General features: G+C 41.5%; 1 protein-coding gene across 1 annotated transcript in view; it reads left to right on the top strand.

Annotated features, from left to right (window-relative positions):
• The first annotated feature begins 4,996 nt into the window (after positions 1 to 4,996).
• Positions 4,997 to 20,858, top strand: part of LOC119892346 (scavenger receptor cysteine-rich type 1 protein M130-like) — an 87,191-nt gene continuing 71,329 nt past the window's right edge. Inside the window, exons 1-4 of the mRNA XM_038704541.1 lie at positions 4,997 to 5,050; positions 7,346 to 7,454; positions 10,078 to 10,413; positions 10,507 to 10,797. Of these exons, the coding sequence (XP_038560469.1) occupies positions 4,997 to 5,050; positions 7,346 to 7,454; positions 10,078 to 10,413; positions 10,507 to 10,797 (790 nt within the window). The remainder of the gene's footprint in view (positions 5,051 to 7,345; positions 7,455 to 10,077; positions 10,414 to 10,506; positions 10,798 to 20,858) is intronic.

Consider the following 20,858-nt stretch of genomic DNA (forward strand, 5'->3'; position numbering starts at 1 on the left):
CTGTAGAGAGCTGGACTGTGGCTCTGCTGTTTCTGTAGGAGAGAGAGAGGAGTCCTCACGCAGACCTGTGTGGTGGATCAGCTCTGACTGTGTTCATTCTGGATCTGCTTTGAAGGAGTGTGTAAGATCAGATTCCTCTTCCTCCATCCTGGATCTCACCTGCTCAGGTAAGCCCGTCAGTGACATCTAGTGGCCATTCAGGTACACTGGGCATGTGCGTGCCGGTGTAAACCTGAAGGAGATGGTGTATTCCGTACACTGTAAACCCGAATAAGTTAACAGTACTCAAAAAAATTAAGGCAATCATTTGCCACAATTTTTTCGAGTCTAGAAACTCAAAAGTCGAAAGTTTCCAGAACTTAAATATTTGGAGTTTGGGTTACATGTTTTTGATTACAGTTATATAAAATTACTGATTAACGTAACTCAAATATTTATAGTTAATGCAACTCTAAAATATTCACTGGACAGAAATTAATCATTTTAAGTATGAAAACCCAGTGTATCATGTAAACTCAATATTTATTAGTTTATTGTTCAATATTTTTAATTACTACTAACTCAAAAACATTGACTTCCTCATACTCAAATAATTTACCCCAGAGCTTATTTGTGGCAACTGAGTACTACTTAACTTAACTTAAAAAAAAAAACGTCAAATTAAAAGTACAAGTCAATATTTTTGCCTATTTGCAAACAATCCAATTATGAGGATAATTTTAAAAGACAGTGCAAGTCATGCACTGCTTCATCGGTGCCCCCCACAAACTGAAAGCACCAATTACTCTTTTATTGTACAAATCACATTTTAGCATTTTACTGAGATAGACTAGAAGAAAAATAAAACCAGTGAATTAGGGTTGGACCGAGACGATGACTGACAGACATCACGATGTTGAGCCGGCATCGTGATTGTAATCTTAGTCTTAATTTTTCACATTATACTACACTGTGAAAGCAGTTTTTAATCCTCATGAATATTGGACTTCTCTCCCCACATTCACACACACCTACACCTCTGGTCTCTCACTGCAAACACACCGGCTTGTCCCGCCTCTCTCTGTATCTCTACCCCTGTCTACTCCACTTTCTCCATCAGTAGTGATGGCAAGTTTGACTCTTTTGACACTAGAGGGCTGCAGCACTCAAAAAAGATTTTAATGAACGAGATTCAAATCTTTTTTAAGTGCTGCAGCCCTCTAGTGGGGGATTAAAAAACAGCACCGTTCCCAAACACGGAAGGCTGCCTGGCTTGCTTTATTTGACAAAGTATAATGTGCAAATTCACCTTTTGACCACACTCTATCATCATTACACAATACTTTGGTCCCACAACCAAATTCAAACCATGTAAAAACCAGAGAAATATGTTGTCTATATGCAATCCACTACTCCAGCTAAATCCTTCCATTGTCACAGTCTTTCCCGAGTTTACAACCAGACCAGCCATATATATATATATATATATATATATATAATTATAATTACTATCATTATCTCTGAAGTGCTCATTCATACAGTAGCCTAACCTCTCTATCGATAAGTATAATATTAATATCAGATTAGCAGTAAATATACTGAAGTAATAAGCTTGATACACTATATGAATAAACACACTCTTATTAAAATTCAACCAATACCAAACCAACAATTAATAATAATCTGGATCAAGCCACCAAGTTCTTAAAAGAACTCCAGCACAGAGAGAGGAACAGAGAAATAAACACATGTAAACGCAGCAGTTTGGCAGGTCTGGACGCAGAATGGGTCACATCAGGTCCTGATTCTGCAGACAGAGAAACACACATGAGCACGTCGCTCTCAAACACTGCAGGTTGTTCAGCAGTCAAGCTGTGAAACAACAGCCCGGCTCTGTTGGTAAATAAAAAGGAAAAGTTACGTTACCGGATCAGCTGTTAGCTGTAAACATGACCAGGTCTGTTTGTTTTGGAGAGGAGACGACCTCTGAGGTAATTCGGATCCCGGTACAACCCTGTCAGGGCTCTGAAGTGGACCCAGAACAACTCTCATCAGCTGTTAGCTGTAAACACTAGCAGGACTAAAGTTAAGGTGCAACTGCGTTAAAACTATAACTTAGCACAGCATCACTGCGCTGTAATAAATGTCACAAAATTATCAAAATAGATATTAGATATATGTCAGTCCAGTGACTGTTACCTGACATCCGACCTGCCTCTCATTCTCCGGCGCCGGCAGTCACTCAGCCTGCCGAGTGAACGAAAGGCTGAGGAGGAGCCATGTGAGCGCTGAACGAGTCGTTCATTCCTGCTCCACAGTAGGAGCTGTCACGTGACAAATGAACGACTCAAACCTGGAGACATGCTATGAGTCATGAACTAATCAGTTCTGTTTCCTGTGCTGACGGAGTCCATGCTGCTGCCGTGTGACGAGGGAACATAAGAGTCCAAGATCCTTCATGCATGCGTGAAAATGAACGAATTACTCACTGAGACGACCCGTTCCTCCTGAGTCATACACAAGATTAGGTCTTATGAACGAAACGTTCTTTGAACGACACAACTCTATCCATCAGCAATATGTTTGATAAAGTTGCCTAAATGACACAGAACTTTTCTGTATTTTTCCACCCACGATCCGTTATCACCGCAGCAGGTGAGCTGCGTGCCAGCTTGTTAATGACATAGCCTTTCAAAATAACCGAAACCAACATCTGTACCCTGTGTGTTGACTGCTGCTTTACCTGGTCTTACTTGTAAAATATCCACGATTTGTAATGTAAGAAGTGAAGTCTGTCAGTCTGTCAAATACTGGAAGAGGCATTAAAGTTGGTTTCCCATAGTACACTTCAATGACATTTACATTGTGTGTGAGTATACTGAGGGCTTACATTGCGGGTCTTGAAGAAATCAGTCATCCTCTTGTAGGGATGAAGGGCCAGAATGTGTCTCATGTGTACATCATGTTGTTTCTAGATTGATAATCAAAATAATTATCATTATACAAATGTTTTTTCAGTACATTAAGGCATACAGTGTAACAGTTGTACCAATGTAATTCTAAAAGAATAATAATACTATTATTAGCAACAACAGCAATAACAATAATAAATCCATCCAACTGCAACTACCTATAAGACAAGACTTACAACATGACAAAAGATATTTGGAAGCCAGTGCAGTAGGGCTGGACCCCAGTATTCTAGTTATTGACTAGGGGTGGGAATCTCTGGGCACCTCACGATTCGATTTTGATTCAGAGGGCTGCGATTTGATTATAAAACGAGTATCGATGCTTCTTGACATAACCTTTCCCTGGATAATTACTAAGCATTTAATTTGCACATTTAAATCCAAATGAAACATCTCCTAATTAGCTTATAAGGACTAGTTTGCATCCCTAATTTATTTTATTAACCTCAGCTCCATGGTCCATTTCTTTAACATTCAGAATCCTCTGAAAACAGACAAAGTTAATTATTAGGATATAGCCTACAGTATGTGTACAGAACAGAGCTGTACACCACTTCAGTCTAAGCTTGTACCTGATGTTCTCAACCCTTGACTAATGGGTTAGTTAATAATGACATAACGTTACAGCTGAAAATTAACATTACTTCATTACTAATTTAGCTAACGTTACATAAATAAATAAATATTTTTACGCATTTCACGGGACCCAAGAACGCTTTACACATCGTTACAGTGACAACAAAAAAAGTCATTCAGGATGAATGTCTGGTGTGGGGGACAGAGAGCAGGCCCTTGTCCATGGGAGATGTTAGCTCGCGCTAACAGCCTTCACTTTTCCAGCCGTTGGGGAAACTACAGACTTTTATTAATGGACACACTGTGACCTACACTGCACGTTTACTACCTGACTGAAACTTCCTGCTAATATTTTCCTCCGCTAACTTTCACCGTCACGTTCTGCTACTCGCTCTCTCTCTCACTCGCTCAGCCTCGCACACAGGATACGCAGAGAGCTGCCAAGCGTCGAGTGTCGCCATGCTCGCAGTGTACAAATTTAAATCATCACTTGCGCATTGATATTAATGATTATGTGACATTTTAGTAGGGTGGTTATTCATTCTGCAGCTGTGGTATGTCAAATACAGGGGGACTCTGGTCTCTCTGTTGCGCGCGCTCCGCAGGACTTTCCTGAGTTCCTTTTGCGTTCTGTCAACATTGCGTTATCAATTCACTTTTAATAATCGATTTTTAGATATTTGTTAATTGATTCATAATCCTCCACGTCAGCATCGCGATGCATCTAAGAATCGATTAATTCTCCCACCCCTATTATTCACTGGGCAGGTTTTCAGATTTAGATTTGGTGATTTTGATATTCTCACAAGCACCCACACTTCAACCCTCAACTCTGCACACGCACAACAGCTCACACCACCTCTTTCTGATTTTCTCTTGCTGTATCATACAGGGACAAAGACACGTGGTTTGTCAGCAGTAAGATTTATAGCCCAAAAAAAAAACACTGCCTGCGTTTTGAACCTCTTTAGCCCAGATTCCATGTCAACAACTTTTGGATGGATCTTACACTACATCTCTCTCTGTCTGTTCCTCTGCACCTGTCAGTAGACCCTACAGGGATCAATCATCGATGGCATTGGTCTCTTGGACAAGTAAAAAATAAAGCCATTTAAAATAGGCTTGCTACAACTTTTAAAGTGATCATTTACTGGAAAACAAAGCAAAAAAAAAAATGACAGAACTGTGCAAATGTGCAATGACCACTGAGAGTAGATGTCATCATAGTCATCACAAATTCAGAACTGTATTGCAGAGATGTCCTAATCTGTAATGACCACACATTATGTGATCTACATTGTGGCTGTGGGTAAATTAATCTTACACTCACCTGGAGGTCGTAAATCCTAGGATCCCCGCAGTGCCTCTGCTGTCTTGCCCGTATGTGTGGCCCTCCACCTGGACAGGACAATCAGCTGTGGTGTCAAACTCACAGTTGAATTGGCTCCATAGCTTCAACATTAGTCATCATGACGATGGAACTCAGAAAACACCTGCAGACGTTCAAACACAAAGACATAAATGTATGTTCCTTTAAATACCTTAACTGAAGTCTTTCAAATCTATGAAGTATAAAATTTATCAAGTCTACATAATCTTAAATAATTCAAACGAAATATACTAACTCTGATGCAGAGATGTGCAAATTGAAAACATACCTTGGATAGCTGTAGTGTCACTCAATACTTAATCCTGCAGGAGCAGATAAAACACAAAGAATTCCCGTAAGTCCAGTCAACAAGAACGTCATCAATTGCTGATTTTTTAAAATACTATATTTTATCATTTCACTTACTCAGCGATACAAGAGGTGCTTTAGCAAGTCAGGTAATTATGGACAAGATGAAATCCCTTCAGCAGCACTCTATAGTACTTAATGGGCACACAATATATGAACACCAACTTTTTATTAGTTTACACAATAATGGCCATGTAAACACTTCTCACAAACATGTGATACTGGAATAGTTTAATGTTGTGAAAAATGTATTTAGTCTATAAGAGTCAGTTACCAGTTAAATAGTTACATCTAGCTAAAAAGTAATGCAGTAATACAACATTCCCATCATAAATCCTCCATAACAATGATAATGTTCAGTTTTGGATGAAACTGTTTCGGGGAGTTGTTGATTCGACTGTAACGTTATGATCGTTTTGGAAACTGCAGTTGTGCTGCTGGTAATTTGTAAGGTTATCACATGGAGAGGTGCTTCTGTTATTTTGTCCATCCCATTAATATCTGAGATGCTAAATAACACACACTATTTTGTGTAATAATACAACTCATGTCAATGTAACATTACCACAAACATCTTCCTAAATGAACAAATGATAAAATAGTTGATCATCAGTTAAAGAAAACTGAGCATTCTTCACCAGTTAAAAGGTTTCATTCTCACAGAGGCAACTAGTCTCTGCAACAGAAGGGCTGAGGGGAATCATTAGGTTTACAGCTAATAACATTAAACTTGTATCATCAACACTATTTCAAGAACAGCTTATAAACAAACACAGAGGTTGCCTGTCTCCACAATATAACGTTAACTAACGTGAGTTAACTGACAGTGACAGCATTTCACAAAAGTGCAAAGTTAATGTTACCTCACTGTGAGCGTGCTTACTTCTAGCGTTAGCCTTTCTTTAAACGTAACTGCGCCTGACAACAGAGCCGAAATGCGAAATTTTTTACGATGATACACACATAATTAAAACAAAAAAACAAACTTTTTTTTTTTGCATGCACCTATACTGAGCTGGAACTGTTACTGAATGTATCACGGGACTGTGGCGGCGGAAAACAGACTGGGAGTCGTTGCAAAGTAAACGCTGACATGCACAGTACAAGTGTAAGCAGATAGGCCTTAGTGCTATTTGCAAGGTACAGAATATTTTAATAAAAATACCAACCCAAAAACTAAGGAAGTCCTTCCTGCCTGTGGCCATCAAACTCTTTGACTCTGATTTATATTCTAATATTTATTTTAAATTGTTTATTCCTTTATCTGCTATTGACCAACTTTCTCTTATTATTTCTCTTCCTTTATACTTTGATGTGCAATGTGAGGAACTGGGACTGAAGAATTTCCCCTCAGGGATCAATAAAGTATTTCTGATTCTGATGAAATGATAGAACATCATTTTAAACCAGAGATGTTTTTCTGTCATCAGATGATGTTAATCATCATATCGCACAGCCCATGTGACAGAGTATTAAATGGAAATGTGCTGGTGAACTTGCTGCAGTCTGTGCTGGTAGAAAGATGTGTTCTGTTGTTAATGATGAACTGATGTTGGAGTTGTGCTGAGTCCACCTTGAATCACTGAATTGTTGTTTCATGACATGTTTTTCTTTTGTGTCTGCTGTCTTTATCTCTATTTCATCTTCTATTATCTCTCCAGACTCTGTCAGGCTGCTGGACGGGACTAGTCTGTGCTCAGGCAGACTGGAGGTGAAGTCTAACCAGTCTAACCAGTCTAACCAGAGGTGGTCCTCAGTGTGTGAAGCTGACTTTGACCAGCAGGATGCAGAGGTGGTCTGTAGGGAGCTCGGCTGTGGGGCTCCTTCAGTCCTCCAGGGGGCGCTCTATGGAGAAGTGGAGGCTCCGATGTGGACCAAAGAGTTCCAGTGTGGAGGCCATGAGTCTGCTCTCCTGGACTGTAGAAGCTCAGGCTCAGCTAGAAACACCTGCTCACCTGGAAAAGCTGTTGGACTCACCTGCTCAGGTAGAAGAGGAGCTGCAGCTTTGATTTGGTTCATTTCTGTTCTGATGAAACTCACTTTATTGTTTTACTGATGACTCTCTGGTTTCTGTTCAGAGCCTGTCAGGTTGGTGGGAGGAGCCAGTCGCTGTGCAGGAACACTGGAGCTGAAACATCAGAGAGAGTGGAGACCAATGAAAAACTCTGACTGGACCCTGAAGGCAGCAGCTGTTGTCTGTAGAGAGCTGGGCTGTGGCTCTGCTGTTTCTGTGGGACAGAGAGAGGAGCTATCATTCAGATCTGCGTGGCAGATCAGGTCTGACTGTGTTCAGTCTGGATCTGTTCTGAGGGAGTGTGTAGAATCAACTTCCTCTTCCTCCATCTTGGATCTCACCTGCTCAGGTAAGCCCGTCAGTGACATCATCTGATGTGATGTGATGACTGTCTACGGCTGTGTTCGAAACGGAAGGCCTCGCTGCCTCGATACCGTAGTAGACAGCTGCCTCAGAAGGCATCACTTTCAAGTGAAGGCAGCTCTGTTTACATTAGTTTCAAACAGCCTTCTATGGCAGCACTTACGGCAATGTGTGACGTCAGCACGCCGTGTTGCGTCTCTTCTGGCTGTCAGAAGAGACGCTAGCCTTAGCATAAGCTAACTAGTGTGGTGTATAACATATGCTTTTGACATTACAGTTTAATATAATGCTCTGCAGCTGGTGAGAGGAACAGTGAACCCTTATGAGGAAGTAATGATTGATGGGTGAACCAAGAGTGAACCCTCCTATAGAACTTGACCCCTGACTCAGAGCTGGAGAGAGACACAGTGGACCCAGTGTTAGGGGAAGTGGTGTCTAACAGATGGTTACACTTATTCTACAGCACTGTGCCCTTATATGGTATTTAGCAGAGACCTAAACATGTCTTATATAAGCTGTGTTCGATGTACAGAGAGACAGAGTGGCCATCGGGCTGGGTCACTCTCCAAGCTGCTGCAGAGCTTGTAATTGATGCTGAATTCTTTGATGTAATAAACTTTTATAATCAAGAACAGTGTCAAGCGGATTTCTTCTCAACACATCATCGCAGCATTATCGTTCGGACACCACACTAGCTATTGAAAAGCCAAACGGCTAACAGACGCCTCAGAAATCATACTGAACAAACTTGGTTGGTTACAGTCACGGGCTAATATGATGGCTAATATGTGTTTAGTTCTCGCTAGATTTTCAAAAATCGAAGTGAGAAAACTTCTAAAAACTTTTAAAAACATATAATTGTGTACAACTTCGGCTTGTTTGTCCGCCATCTTGACCAGTTTTTGATAGCTCCGGCGGCCGCAGCCGTGCTGCTTTATGGGTAATAGCCAGTATCAAGTCAGCATCAATGCTGCCTTCAAAACTGGCCGTTACTGGGGCAGCTTGAAGGCATCTCAGGAGAAAGGAAGAGATCGTTCGAGCCGTTTCGAACAGCACTCGATGCCTCGCTGTCCTGTTAGACATCTTCTGAGACAGCAGTTTAGCCCGTTCAAACACAGCCCATGTGTTTGATCAGATCCAAAATTCCTCTCATCATAGTGGTCGTCCTGCAGCTGACTCTGCTGTTGGTGACTGCTGCCCTTTGTTTCTACTACCAGATACTGACACGTGTTTGTTGTTCAGAGGACTGAGATGAAACACTCGGTCTGTGTTTCCTGAAGAAGAGGAGGAGCGATTCACTAACTCACATGTGTGTTCTAACAGCAGTTAGCATCACAGCAGCGTGTCAGCCAGCTCATTCCCGGGTTCAGTCCCTTCAGGAGCTAAACAGTATCAAACTGAGCTTCTAGAACAGTATGAGCTCCTGGTTTCTGCTCGCATGGTCTGAGTCCTCCTGTTCAGTGTTACCCAGCTCTGAGGAAACATCTCTCTCATTATCAATTTCAATGTCTTTCCTGCATCTGGCACGTGTGCTAGAACGCAAAGCGTCGTCCCCTCGTTAAAATATGACCATAAAGTTTGGAATTTGCGACACAAGGAAATGAAGTGGACTGGTGGAGCTGGACTCTGTCGGTGGTGTCAGAGAGGAGGATGCTGTCCAAGCTACATGTTATACTGGACAATGTCTCCAGCCACCTCATGTAGTGATGGTCAAACACAGGAGCACTTTCAGTGCAAGACTCAACGTGCACCACAGAGCGCCACAGGAAGTCCTTCAAACTCTTGACTCCTCCCTCAGAGAGTCCCACGCTCTGTTAGTCAGTAACAGAGCTTGTAGTGAAATATTTCAGAAACTGATGTGCAGTATTCTCTACTCTCTGTCCAAGGTTAAGGATTTTAATACGTTCAACACTATCTGTATTAATTATTGTTATTTATTATTATTTATCAGTAAACTTCTCTCATACAGCCTGAAACACTTTACATTTTCCACACTATGATTTATATTCTAATACTTATTTTAAATTGTTTATTCCTTTATCTGCTATTGACCAACTTTCTCTTATTATTTCTCTTCCTTTATACTTTGATGTGCAATGTGAGGAACTGGGACTGAAGAATTTCCCCTCGGGGATCAATAAAGTATTTCTGATTCTGATGAAATGATAGAACATCATTTTAAACCAGAGATGTTTTTCTATCATCAGATGATGTTAATCATCATATCGCACAGCCCATGTGACAGAGTATTAAATGGAAATGTGCTGGTGAACTTGCTGCAGTCTGTGCTGGTAGAAAGATGTGTTCTGTTGTTAATGATGAACTGATGTTGGAGTTGTGCTGAGTCCACCTTGAATCACTGAATTGTTGTTTCATGACATGTTTTTCTTTTGTGTCTGCTGTCTTTATCTCTATTTCATCTTCTATTATCTCTCCAGACTCTGTCAGGCTGCTGGACGGGACTAGTCTGTGCTCAGGCAGACTGGAGGTGAAGTCTAACCAGTATAACCAGTCTAACCAGTCTAACCAGAGGTGGTCCTCAGTGTGTGAAGCTGACTTTGACCAGCAGGATGCAGAGGTGGTCTGTAGGGAGCTCGGCTGTGGGGCTCCTTCAGTCCTCCAGGGGGCGCTCTATGGAGAAGTGGAGGCTCCGATGTGGACCAAAGAGTTCCAGTGTGGAGGCCATGAGTCTGCTCTCCTGGACTGTAGAAGCTCAGGCTCAGCTAGAAACACCTGCTCACCTGGAAAAGCTGTTGGACTCACCTGCTCAGGTAGAAGAGGAGCTGCAGCTTTGATTTGGTTCATTTCTCTTCTGATAAAACTCACTTTATTGTTTTACTGATGACTCTCTGGTTTCTGTTCAGAGCCTGTCAGGTTGGTGGGAGGAGCCAGTCGCTGTTCAGGAACACTGGAGGTGAAACATCAGGGAGACTGGAGACCAGTGAGTTACTATGACTCTGACTGGAACCTGAAGACAGCAGATGTTGCCTGTAGAGAGCTGGACTGTGGCTCTGCTGTTTCTGTAGGAGAGAGAAAGGAGTCCTCATTCAGACCTGTGTTGAGGATCAGGTCTCACTGTGTTCAGTCTGGATCTGCTCTGAGGGAGTGTGTAACATCAGATTCCTCTTCCTCCTTCCTGAATCTCACCTGCTCAGGTAAGCCCGTCAGTGACATCATCTGATGTAATGTGATGACTGTCCATGTGTTTGATCAGATCCAAAATTCCTCTCATCATAGTGGTCGTCCTGCAGCTGACTCTGCTGTTGGTGACTGCTGCCCTTTGTTTCTACTAGCAGGTACTGACACGTGTCTGTTGTTCAGAGGACTGAGATGAAACACTCGGTCTGTGTTTCCTGAAGAAGAGGAGGAGCAATGCACTAACTCACATGTGTGTTCTAACAGCAGTTAGCATCACAGCAGCGTGTCAGCCAGCTCATTCCCGGGTTCAGTCCCTTCAGGAGCTAAACAGTATCAGACTGAGCTTCTAGAACAGTATGAGCTCCTGGTTTCTGCTCGCATGGTCTGAGTCCTCCTGTTCAGTGTTACCCAGCTCTGAGGAAACATCTCTCTCATTCTCAATTTCAGTTTCTTCCTTGCATCCGCCACGTGTGCTAGAACGCAAAGCGTCGTCCCCTCGTTAAAGTATGACCATAAAGTTTGGAATTTGCGACACAAGGAAATGAAGTGGACTGGTAGAGCTGGACTCTGTCGGTGGTGTCAGAGAGGAGGATGCTGTCCAAGCTACATGTTATACTGGACAATGTCTCCAGCTACTCTGTTTGTCAGTAACGTTCAACACTACCTGTATTAATTTTTTTTATTTGCTGTTGTCTGTAGCAAATAGCCTTGTTGAAGGCTTTCTTAAATTGCAGACACTCTTTTTTTCCTGCTAGAAATCAGCAGTTCTTGGATACTTTTAAATCACTGGGACTGTCAGATAAAGTAGGCTCTTGCCATACTTTAAAAACTTTTATAATCTTAGTGCTACGCGAGTGCGGCCTATTTTATATTAAATTTTGTACGGATAATGTAGTACCAAAAAAGGAGGTGATCATTTATGCAAACAATAAGCCCTACATAACTAAGAAAATTAAAAGCTGTATTAATAAAAAGAAACTAGCCTTTCATAACCAAGATCGCCTTGCAGTAAGATTAGTACAGAAGGAATTGAATGGTCTATTGAGGGAGGCCAGGAATAAACAAAAAGAACTTTTGGAGAACAAGCTAAATATGTCTAACCCTAAACAGCTTTGGGACTCTATGAAATCCATAACAAATATGCAGCCTTCACAGAAATATGTATCTACTTCAGATGATCTACAGAAAGCCAATGATCTAAATAATTTTTATCTAAGATTTGAGAAGTGCAGCCAAACTCCTGCAAACAGCCTTAGCGATATAGAGACTTCTGGTGTTCTTAGAGAAAGGTTGCTGATTGATGCTAATCAGATCAACCATTACTTTAAACACATTTGTCCTAACAAATCGGCAGGCCCGGATGGAATTTCAGCCTACATCTTAAAAAATTTTGCTGATGAACTGACTCCAGTATGGCTTCCTATATTTCAACAATCTCTGGACACTGGTACTGTTCCTAGCCTCTGGAAAAGGGCTGTAATCATACCGGCCCCGAAGATAGCCAGGCCCGTAGTAAACAATGATTTTAGACCGATCGCGTTAACGTCTGTGATTATGAAATGTTTTGAAAAGTGTATTGTGTCAATGTTAAAAGCAGAGGTTGCTAACAACCTAGATCCTTTACAGTTTGCCTATAGGCAGGGGAGGGGAACTGAGGATGCTATTATTAGCATTATGCACCTAATTCTGAAGCATTTAGAGAATCACAAAGCCTATGCTCGTTTACTTTTTATCGATTTTAGTTCGGCCTTTAACACCATTCAAACACCCTTGTTAATCTCAAAGATGGAGCAGTTGAGTGTAAACCAAGCTATCATAAAGTGGTACTCATCTTTTTTAACTGACAGAATTCAGTGCGTTAAAGTAAACAACTGTCTTTCACAACAAAGAAAGACTAGCACAGGTGTCCCACAAGGCTGTGTCAGTTCTCCAATTCTTTTTACTTTATTTACAAATGAATGTTCAAGTAAGCATTCAAAAAACTATATTTTTAAATATTCAGATGACACAGCCATCTTAAGTCTTCTTGATGAAGACGATAATATTAGAGATGGATACCTGCCAGAAATAAGTCAGTTTGTTGAGTGGTGTGATAAAAATGATCTAATAATAAATATAAAGAAAACAGCGGAGATCATATTCGATCCAAAAGGTATTGGGGACCATCATCAAGTGGTCATACATGACCAAAACATCACCCAAACGCAGACTTACAAGTATCTGGGTGTTTATATAGACAGCTCACTTACTTGGAAAACTCACACGGAATGGGTTTGCACACGGCTGCACCAGAGACTATATTTTTTACGTAGATTACGTTTTTATGGGGTGAATAAGAAAATTATGATGCTGTTCTACAAGGCTGTTTTAGAAAGTATTGTTAAGTATGGTGTTACAGTATGGTTTGGGAACCTATCTATCCAGCTAAAATCCAAATTGTCACATCTGGTGTTAACAGCACTTAAAACAGTTGGAAATGAGGAATCTTTGAATCTCCAACAGTTATTTGAGAATAGCACTTTAAATCAGGTGCAGAAAATTGTGGGGGACCAAACTCACTTTCTGCACTCTCAGTATGAATTGCTCCCCTCCGGCAGAAGATATAGAGTTCCACTGTGCAAACTAAACCGGTATAAAAATTATTTTGTTCCTGTGTCTACACGTATGTTGAATAACAGTCTATCTTATTCATTTTAAATTTGTAAATTAATTGTCTTTCCTCTTTTTATACTTTTTATACTTTTTATACTTGTATATTGTATATTTCTATGTACATGCAGCAACCATGCAGTCCAAAACAAATTTCCTTTCGAGGACAATAAAGTATACTACTACTACTGTCAATAGCACTTGCCTGTACTGCAGTGACTGGAGCTATAGCTAATGCTAATTAGCAATAAGATGCCCCCCTTCTCCACTGACAACTTCTACAAACTTCTACAGAAAATTGCAGTGCTGGAAACCAAGTTCCACAGGTTGGAAGTCAATGTGGAAGTGAATGGACTATGTGGGAATGAAACCACTTTACCGTGGACCCAAAACGTTGGACAAGAGCATGCTAACACATGGCTAATTAGCACCAGCAAGACTACCAAGAAACAGGAGGCCTGTGTACCAGGTAATAAATCTGAAAGTGGGAGTCCTCCCTGGAACGCTCTTGGTGCAAAGCCTAAGAGTAAATCATTTCCTTGGGAAATGGGAGGATGAGTAACAGGCAGAACCCAGCGCCCTGAGATTTGTGATGCGACTGGCTGGCCTGCATTATCATCAAGGCAGAGCGCCTCTTCAACCCCTGTTCTTGGTAGGACACAGCTGTGGACAGCTGCGAAAGGGAGAGTTAGCAACAAACCTCCCCAACAACCAAGTGTGCAACAGCAGAACAGATTTTCACCACTATTGCAGGACCCTGAATCTCCGTCTGATGACCTGGATAACATAACACACACAACAAGTAAAAGGTTGCAGGGAAAGCTAACGACTGGGCCTCAAACTCTGATTGTGGGTGACTCTGCTGTAAACGATGTAAGAAGCATGTGCAGTAAGAACACCAAAATACTCTGAAGGATATGGTGTCTGACTTGGCAGAAATAATCCTGCATCATGGCTGAACATCCTTCTGTGAAAAACATCATTCTGCACATCGGGACCAATGATGTTGTGAAGCAACAGTCTGAAGTGTTGAAAGAGGACTTTAATAATCTGCTGAACAAAGTCAGCTCTTTGAATGCTGAGGTGTTTATCAGTGGCCCAATACCGCCAATCTGAAGACGAGCTGAGAGATTCAGCAGATTGATGGCTTTGAACACGTGGCTCTCAACGGCGTGTACTGTCCATTCAGTGCATTTCATCGAAAACTTTTACTTTCTGTGGGACCGCAGACATCTTTTTAAGGCAGATGGACATCGCCTTAACAAGTCAGGAGTAAAATTTTTCAGCTCCACCTCTAAGTAATCTAAATTCAATTCAGTTTTATTTATATAGCACCAAATCACAACAACAGTTATCTCACAGCGCTTTATATAAAAGAGCAGGTCTAGACCGTACTCAACAATTCCCACCAAGAGCAAGCACTAGGCGACAGAGGCAAGGAAAAACTTCCTTTTAAGAACAGAACCATGGCTTACGGGGGGCGGCCATATGCCTCGACCGGTTGGGGGTGAAGGAGAGAGAGAGAGAGCGAGAGAGAGAGAGAGGGAGAGGGCAAGAGAGGAACAGAGAGAAAAAGAGAGGGATGGAAGGAGAGAGAGAGAGACAGTCTACACAATATACACACAGAGGTACAGACAGTGAAGGTGATGTTGCTATAGACTAAATGAAAAATGGTACAGATATTTATAATAGTGTTAATGGTAACCATCGTAATGTTAATGATTATAATAACAATAATAACAATAGGACTAGCAACAATAGTCGTTGCAGCAGAGGGTGTCGAGCAGGAACACGGGGGCAGCAGGTGACCCGCAACCACAGATCCAGACTCCACAGCTCCAGAGCCAGAAACACCTGCAGGAAGTGATAGGAGGAGAGAGGAGAGGGACAAGAAAGCACAAGACTACCAGAAAGGGGAGAAGTTGTGTTAGTAACATGCAATAATGGGATGAGGTTGCATACAGAGGGAGAGAAAGTAGAGGAGAGAGGAGCTCAGTGCATCATGGGAAATCCCCCGGCAGTCTAGGCCTATAGCAGCATAACTAAGGGATGGTTCAGGACTACCTGAGCCAGCCCTAACTATAAGCTTTATCAAAGAGGAAAGTCTTAAGCCTACTCTTAAATGTGGAGATGGTGTCTGCCTCCTGAACCCAAACTGGAACCTGGTTCCACAGGAGAGGAGCTTGATAGCTGAACGCTCTGGCTCCTAGTCTACTTTTGCAGACTCTAGGAACCACAAGTAACCCTGCATTCTGGGAGCGCAGTGCTCTGGTGGGGTAGTGGATGGTGCCTGACCATTAAGAGCTTTGTAGGTAAGAAGAATGATTTTAAACTCTATTCTGGATTTTACTGGAAGCCAATGCAAAGAAGCTAAGACAGGAGAAATATGATCTCTTTTCCTGGTTCCTGTCAGAACACGTGCTGCAGCATTCTGGATCAGCTGAAGAGTCTTAATGGACTTTTTCAAGCAGCCTGATAATAAGGAATTGCAGTAATCCAGCCTAGAAGTAACAAATGCATGGACTAGTTTTTTCTGCATCATTTATACAAAGGATGTTCCTGATTTTCGCAATATTACGTAGGTGAAAAAAGGCGGTCCTTGAAATTTGCTTAATGTGAGACTTAAACGACATGTCCTGATCAAAGATAACTCCAAGATTCCTCACAGTGGTGCTGGAGGCCAGGGCAATGCCATCCAGGGAAACTATATCTTTAGATAATGCGTCACGGAGGTGCTTAGGCCCCAGAGCAATAACTTCAGTTTTATCTGAGTTTAACATGAGAAAATTACAGGTCATCCAGGTTTTAACATCCTGAAGGCACATTTGAAGTTTAGCTAACTGATGATTTTCATCTGGCTTGATCGATAGATATAACTGAGTGTCATCTGCATAACAATGAAAGCTTATGGAATGTTTCCTGATAATATTGCCTAAAGGAAGCATATATAAAGTGAAGAGGATTGGTCCAAGGACAGATCCTTGAGGAACTCCATGACTAACTTTGGCGTGCATCGTTAACATGTACAAACTGAAATCAATCTGATAAATAGGACTTAAACCAGCTTAGAGCGGTTCCTTTAATGCCAATGAAATGTTCCAGTCTCTGCAATAGGATCTGATGGTCAATGGTATCAAATGCAGCACTTAGATCTAAAAAAAAACAGTACCAAGACAAGTCCTTTGTCTGATGCAATGAGGAGGTCATTAGTAATTTCACCAGTGCTGTCTCTGTGCTATGATGAGCTCTAAATCCTGACTGAAAATCCTCAAATAAACTATTGCTCTGTAGAAAGTCACACAGCAGTTTAGCAACTGCTTTCTCAAGGATCTTAGAGAGAAATGGAAGGTTAGATATAGGTCTATAGTTGGCTAAAACATCCGGATCAAGTTTGGGCTTTTTCAGAAGAGGTTTAATTACAGCTACTTTAAAGTACTGTGGTACATAGCCTGTTGATAAAGATAAATTGATCATATCTAGTATAGAAGAGCTGACTAAGGGTAAAACTTTTTTAAGCAGCCTAGTTGGGATGGGGTCTAAGAGGCAGGTTGATGGTTTAGATGAAGAAATTATTGAAGCTGGTAAAGATTGAGGGAAGCAAAACAGTCTAAACAAGTATCTGGTTCTACAGCTGTTTCTAAGGTTCCTGAGTTAAGAGATAAGTTGGTGCCAGTTGAGGGCAGGTCTTGGTGAATTTTGTCTCTGATAGCTAGAATTTTATCATTAAAGAAGCTCATGAAGTCGTAACTACTGAGAGCTATGGGAATACTTGGCTCAATAGAGCTGTGACTCTCTGTCAGCCTGGCTACAGGGCTGAAAAGAAACCTGGGGTTGTTCCTATTTTCCTCTATTAATGACGAGTAGTACGCTGCTCTGGCATTACGGAGGGCCTTCCTATAAGTTTTAAGACTATCTTGCCAAATTAAACGAGAATTTTCCACTTTGGTGGAACGCCAATTCCTCTCAAGTTTCCGCAATATTTGCTTTAATTTGCGAGTTTCAGTATTATACCATGGAGCTAACCTACTTTGTTTTAGTATTGTTTTTTTAGAGGGGCTACAGAGTCGAGTGTCATTCGCAGCGAGCCTGCAGCACTATCAACAAGATGATCGATTTGGGAGGGACTGAAACTAGCATAGGAGTCCTCTGTTACTTTGTGACTAGATAATGTATTTAGAGCTGATGGAATCGCATCCTTAAATTTAGCTACAGCACTATCAGACAGACATCTTGTATAGAAATTTTTGCCCAATGGCGAGTAGTTCAGCAATACAAACTCAAAAGTTATCAAACAGTGGTCGGACAAAGAGGGATTCTGTGGGAACACCACTAAATGTTCAATTTCAATACCATACACCAAAACAAGGTCGAGGGTGTGGTTAAAACAGTGAGTCGATTCATGAACACTCTGAGAGAAGCCAATGGAATCTAACAAAGAGATAAACGCAGTACTAAAGCTGTCATTCTCAACGTCCATATGAATATTAAAATCCCCTACAATAATAACTTTGTCTGTTTTAAGGACTAAAGTTGACAAAAACTCTGCAAATTCAGATAAGAATTCAGAGTACGGACCAGGTGCTCGGTACACTATAACGATGAGAATTGGTTGCAGTGATTTCCAACTTGGGTGCGAAAGACTAAGAACAAGACTTTCAAATGAGTTATAGTTTAGTTTAGGTTTAGAGCTGATTAGTAGGCTAGAGTCGAAGATAGCTGCAACTCCACCTCCTCGGCCTGTGCCTCGAGGAATGTGAGTATTAATATGACTGGGAGGGGTGGATTCATTTAGGCTAACATATTCTCCATCACCCAGCCAGGTTTCAGTAAGACCAAATAAATCAATATCATAATCTGATATTAGTTCATTTACTAGTACACCTTTAGAAGAGAGAGATCTGATGTTTAAGAGTCCACATTTAACTCTCCTATTCATTTGCACTATTGCTCTTGTGGTTTTAATTTTTATGAGGTTTTTATGCACAGCTCCTCTTCTGTTTACCATTTTAAATAATTTCGATGGTCGGGGGGCAGACACCGTCACTATAGGATTTTCACTAAGTAACTTCTGAAATGGAGGAGCAGAGAAGTGTGTTAGACTGCGACTCTGCCTCCTGGTCTCAACTCTGGGTTGTCATGGATTTGGTCCACTAATAAACTTGGCCAGATTTCTAGAAATGAGAGCTGCTCCTTCCCAAGTGGGATGGATGCCGTCTCTCCGGATCAGACCAGGTCTTCCCCAGAAAGTCTGCCAATGATCTACAAAGCCCACATCGTTTGCTGGACACCACCTCGACAACCAGCGGCGGAATGACGACATGCGGCTATACATGTCATCACTGGTCAGATTTGGCAGGGGTCCAGAGAAAACTACGGTGTCCGACATTGTTTTTGCATATGTACACACCGACTCAACATTAATCTTAGTGACCTCCGATTGGTGTAACCGGGAGTCATTACCGCCGACGTGAATAACAATCTTACTGTATTTACGTTTATCCTTAGCCAGCAGTTTCAAATAAGACTCAATGTCGCCCGCTCTGGCCCCAGGGATGCACTTAACTATGGCCGCTGGCTTCGCTAAATTCACGTTTCTCAAAATGGAACTGCCAATGATCAGAGTTGGCTACAAGGAAAATAGCACTCATGACTCTTCCCAGGAAGAGCCGGGGCCCAATGTGCTGGTAGTCTTCTCCATCCCTGTCTTGACAGGTAACAGAAAAAGCATGCTGAATGTGTTGAAAAACAGGAAGCACTCAACATATCCTGCAAATTTAGTAGTAATTCCTCGTCAGCCGCAGCCTGTCGAAAAAAGTGGGCCAGATAATGTTTTTAACACACTAAAATTAGCTATGTTAAATGTTAGGTCTTTGGCAGGAAAAACATTTTTAATCAATGATTTTATAATCACTCACAATCTTAATTTCATGTTTTTAACTGAAACTTGGTTGGACCAAGATAACAGTGCAGCTGTCCTTATCGAGTCTACCCCTCCCAACTTCAGTTTCATGAGTGAAGCTAGAGTGCATAAGAGAGGAGGTGGAGCCGCCATTTTGTTTAATGACTCCCACCAATGCAAAAAGATGTCTTATGGGAATTTTGCTTCTTTTGAATATGTGGCTCTTCAGCTGAATTCCTCTTCTCGAGCTATTTTTCTAAATATCTACAGGCCCCCTAAATACTGTGCAAACTTTTTTGATGACTTTGGTGAACTGCTGTCTATAATCTGTATTGACTTTGACTGTGTGGTTATTGTTGGTGATTTTAACATCCATGTTGACAACCCCCAGGACAGAGGGACTAAAGAACTGTGTTGTGTTCTTGATAATTATGGACTGACTCAACATGTGACGAGGCCCACGCACAATAAGGGGCACACTTTGGTCATCTCCAAGGTTGTGGTGACTGATGTTGCTCTCTCTGATCATTCCTGTGTTTTCTTTGAGAGTGCTGTCTGCGTGCACACAAACAGAGGTAATCACTGAAAACACTAGTGAAAAATTTATTGAGGTTTTCTCCTCCACACCCGCTCTCTCACAGGTCTCAGTCAGTGAGCTTGTAGATAATTTCAGTTCTAAAATTACAAATGTTATTGATGCCATTGCTCCAGCCGAGGTGAAGGTGGTCTCTGGTAAGAGAAGATCTCCATGGAGAAATGCCACGCTGGTTAGAACTCAAAAAAGAGCGTGTCGAAAAGCTGAACGCAGGTGGCGGAAAACAAATCTCCAGGTTCATTATGATGTCTACAAAGAGAGACTTCGCATTTATAATTTAGAACTGAGAAATGCAAGGCCTGCAATGAATCTGCCTCCTTCTTCACAGACAAAAGACAAGCAATCAGTGCCTCTATATCAGTAACAGGATATGTCCCGTCCCTGTGTCCACTTAAAAACAATTCATATAGCATGAGACAATTTCATTGTATTAACCATAAAAACCTGGAGGACATAATACAACATCTGAAATCCTCCTCATGCTGCCTTGATATTCTGCCAACAGGTTTTTTCAAATATGTTTCTAAATGCATGGCCTCAGATCTACTACAAATTGTCAACATGTCTCTCCTCTCAGGGTTTTTCCCACAGGCCCTGAAAACTGCAGTCATTAAGCCACTCTTAAAAAAGAGCAATCTAGACAGTTCACTAATGAGCAATTATAGGCCCATATCAAATCTCCCATTTTTAAGTAAAATCATTGAAAAGGCTGTTTTTCAACAGCTTAGTGTTTTCTTGGCACTAAATAACTGTTTTGATGTCTTCCAGTCAGGTTTTCGACCACACCACAACACTGAGACGGTTCTTGTTAAGGTCGTCAATGACATCCATTTAAACACTGACAGTAGTAGAATTTCAGTCCGAGTATTATTGGATGTCAGTGCTGCATTCGATTCTGTCGACCACAACATATTACTAGACAGACTTAAAAACTG

Source organism: Micropterus salmoides, unplaced genomic scaffold (genome assembly GCF_014851395.1).
Source record: "Micropterus salmoides isolate LMB-PRFRI ecotype aquatic unplaced genomic scaffold, ASM1485139v1 Ms_hic_scaffold_7, whole genome shotgun sequence".
Classification (NCBI taxonomy): domain Eukaryota; kingdom Metazoa; phylum Chordata; class Actinopteri; order Centrarchiformes; family Centrarchidae; genus Micropterus; species Micropterus salmoides.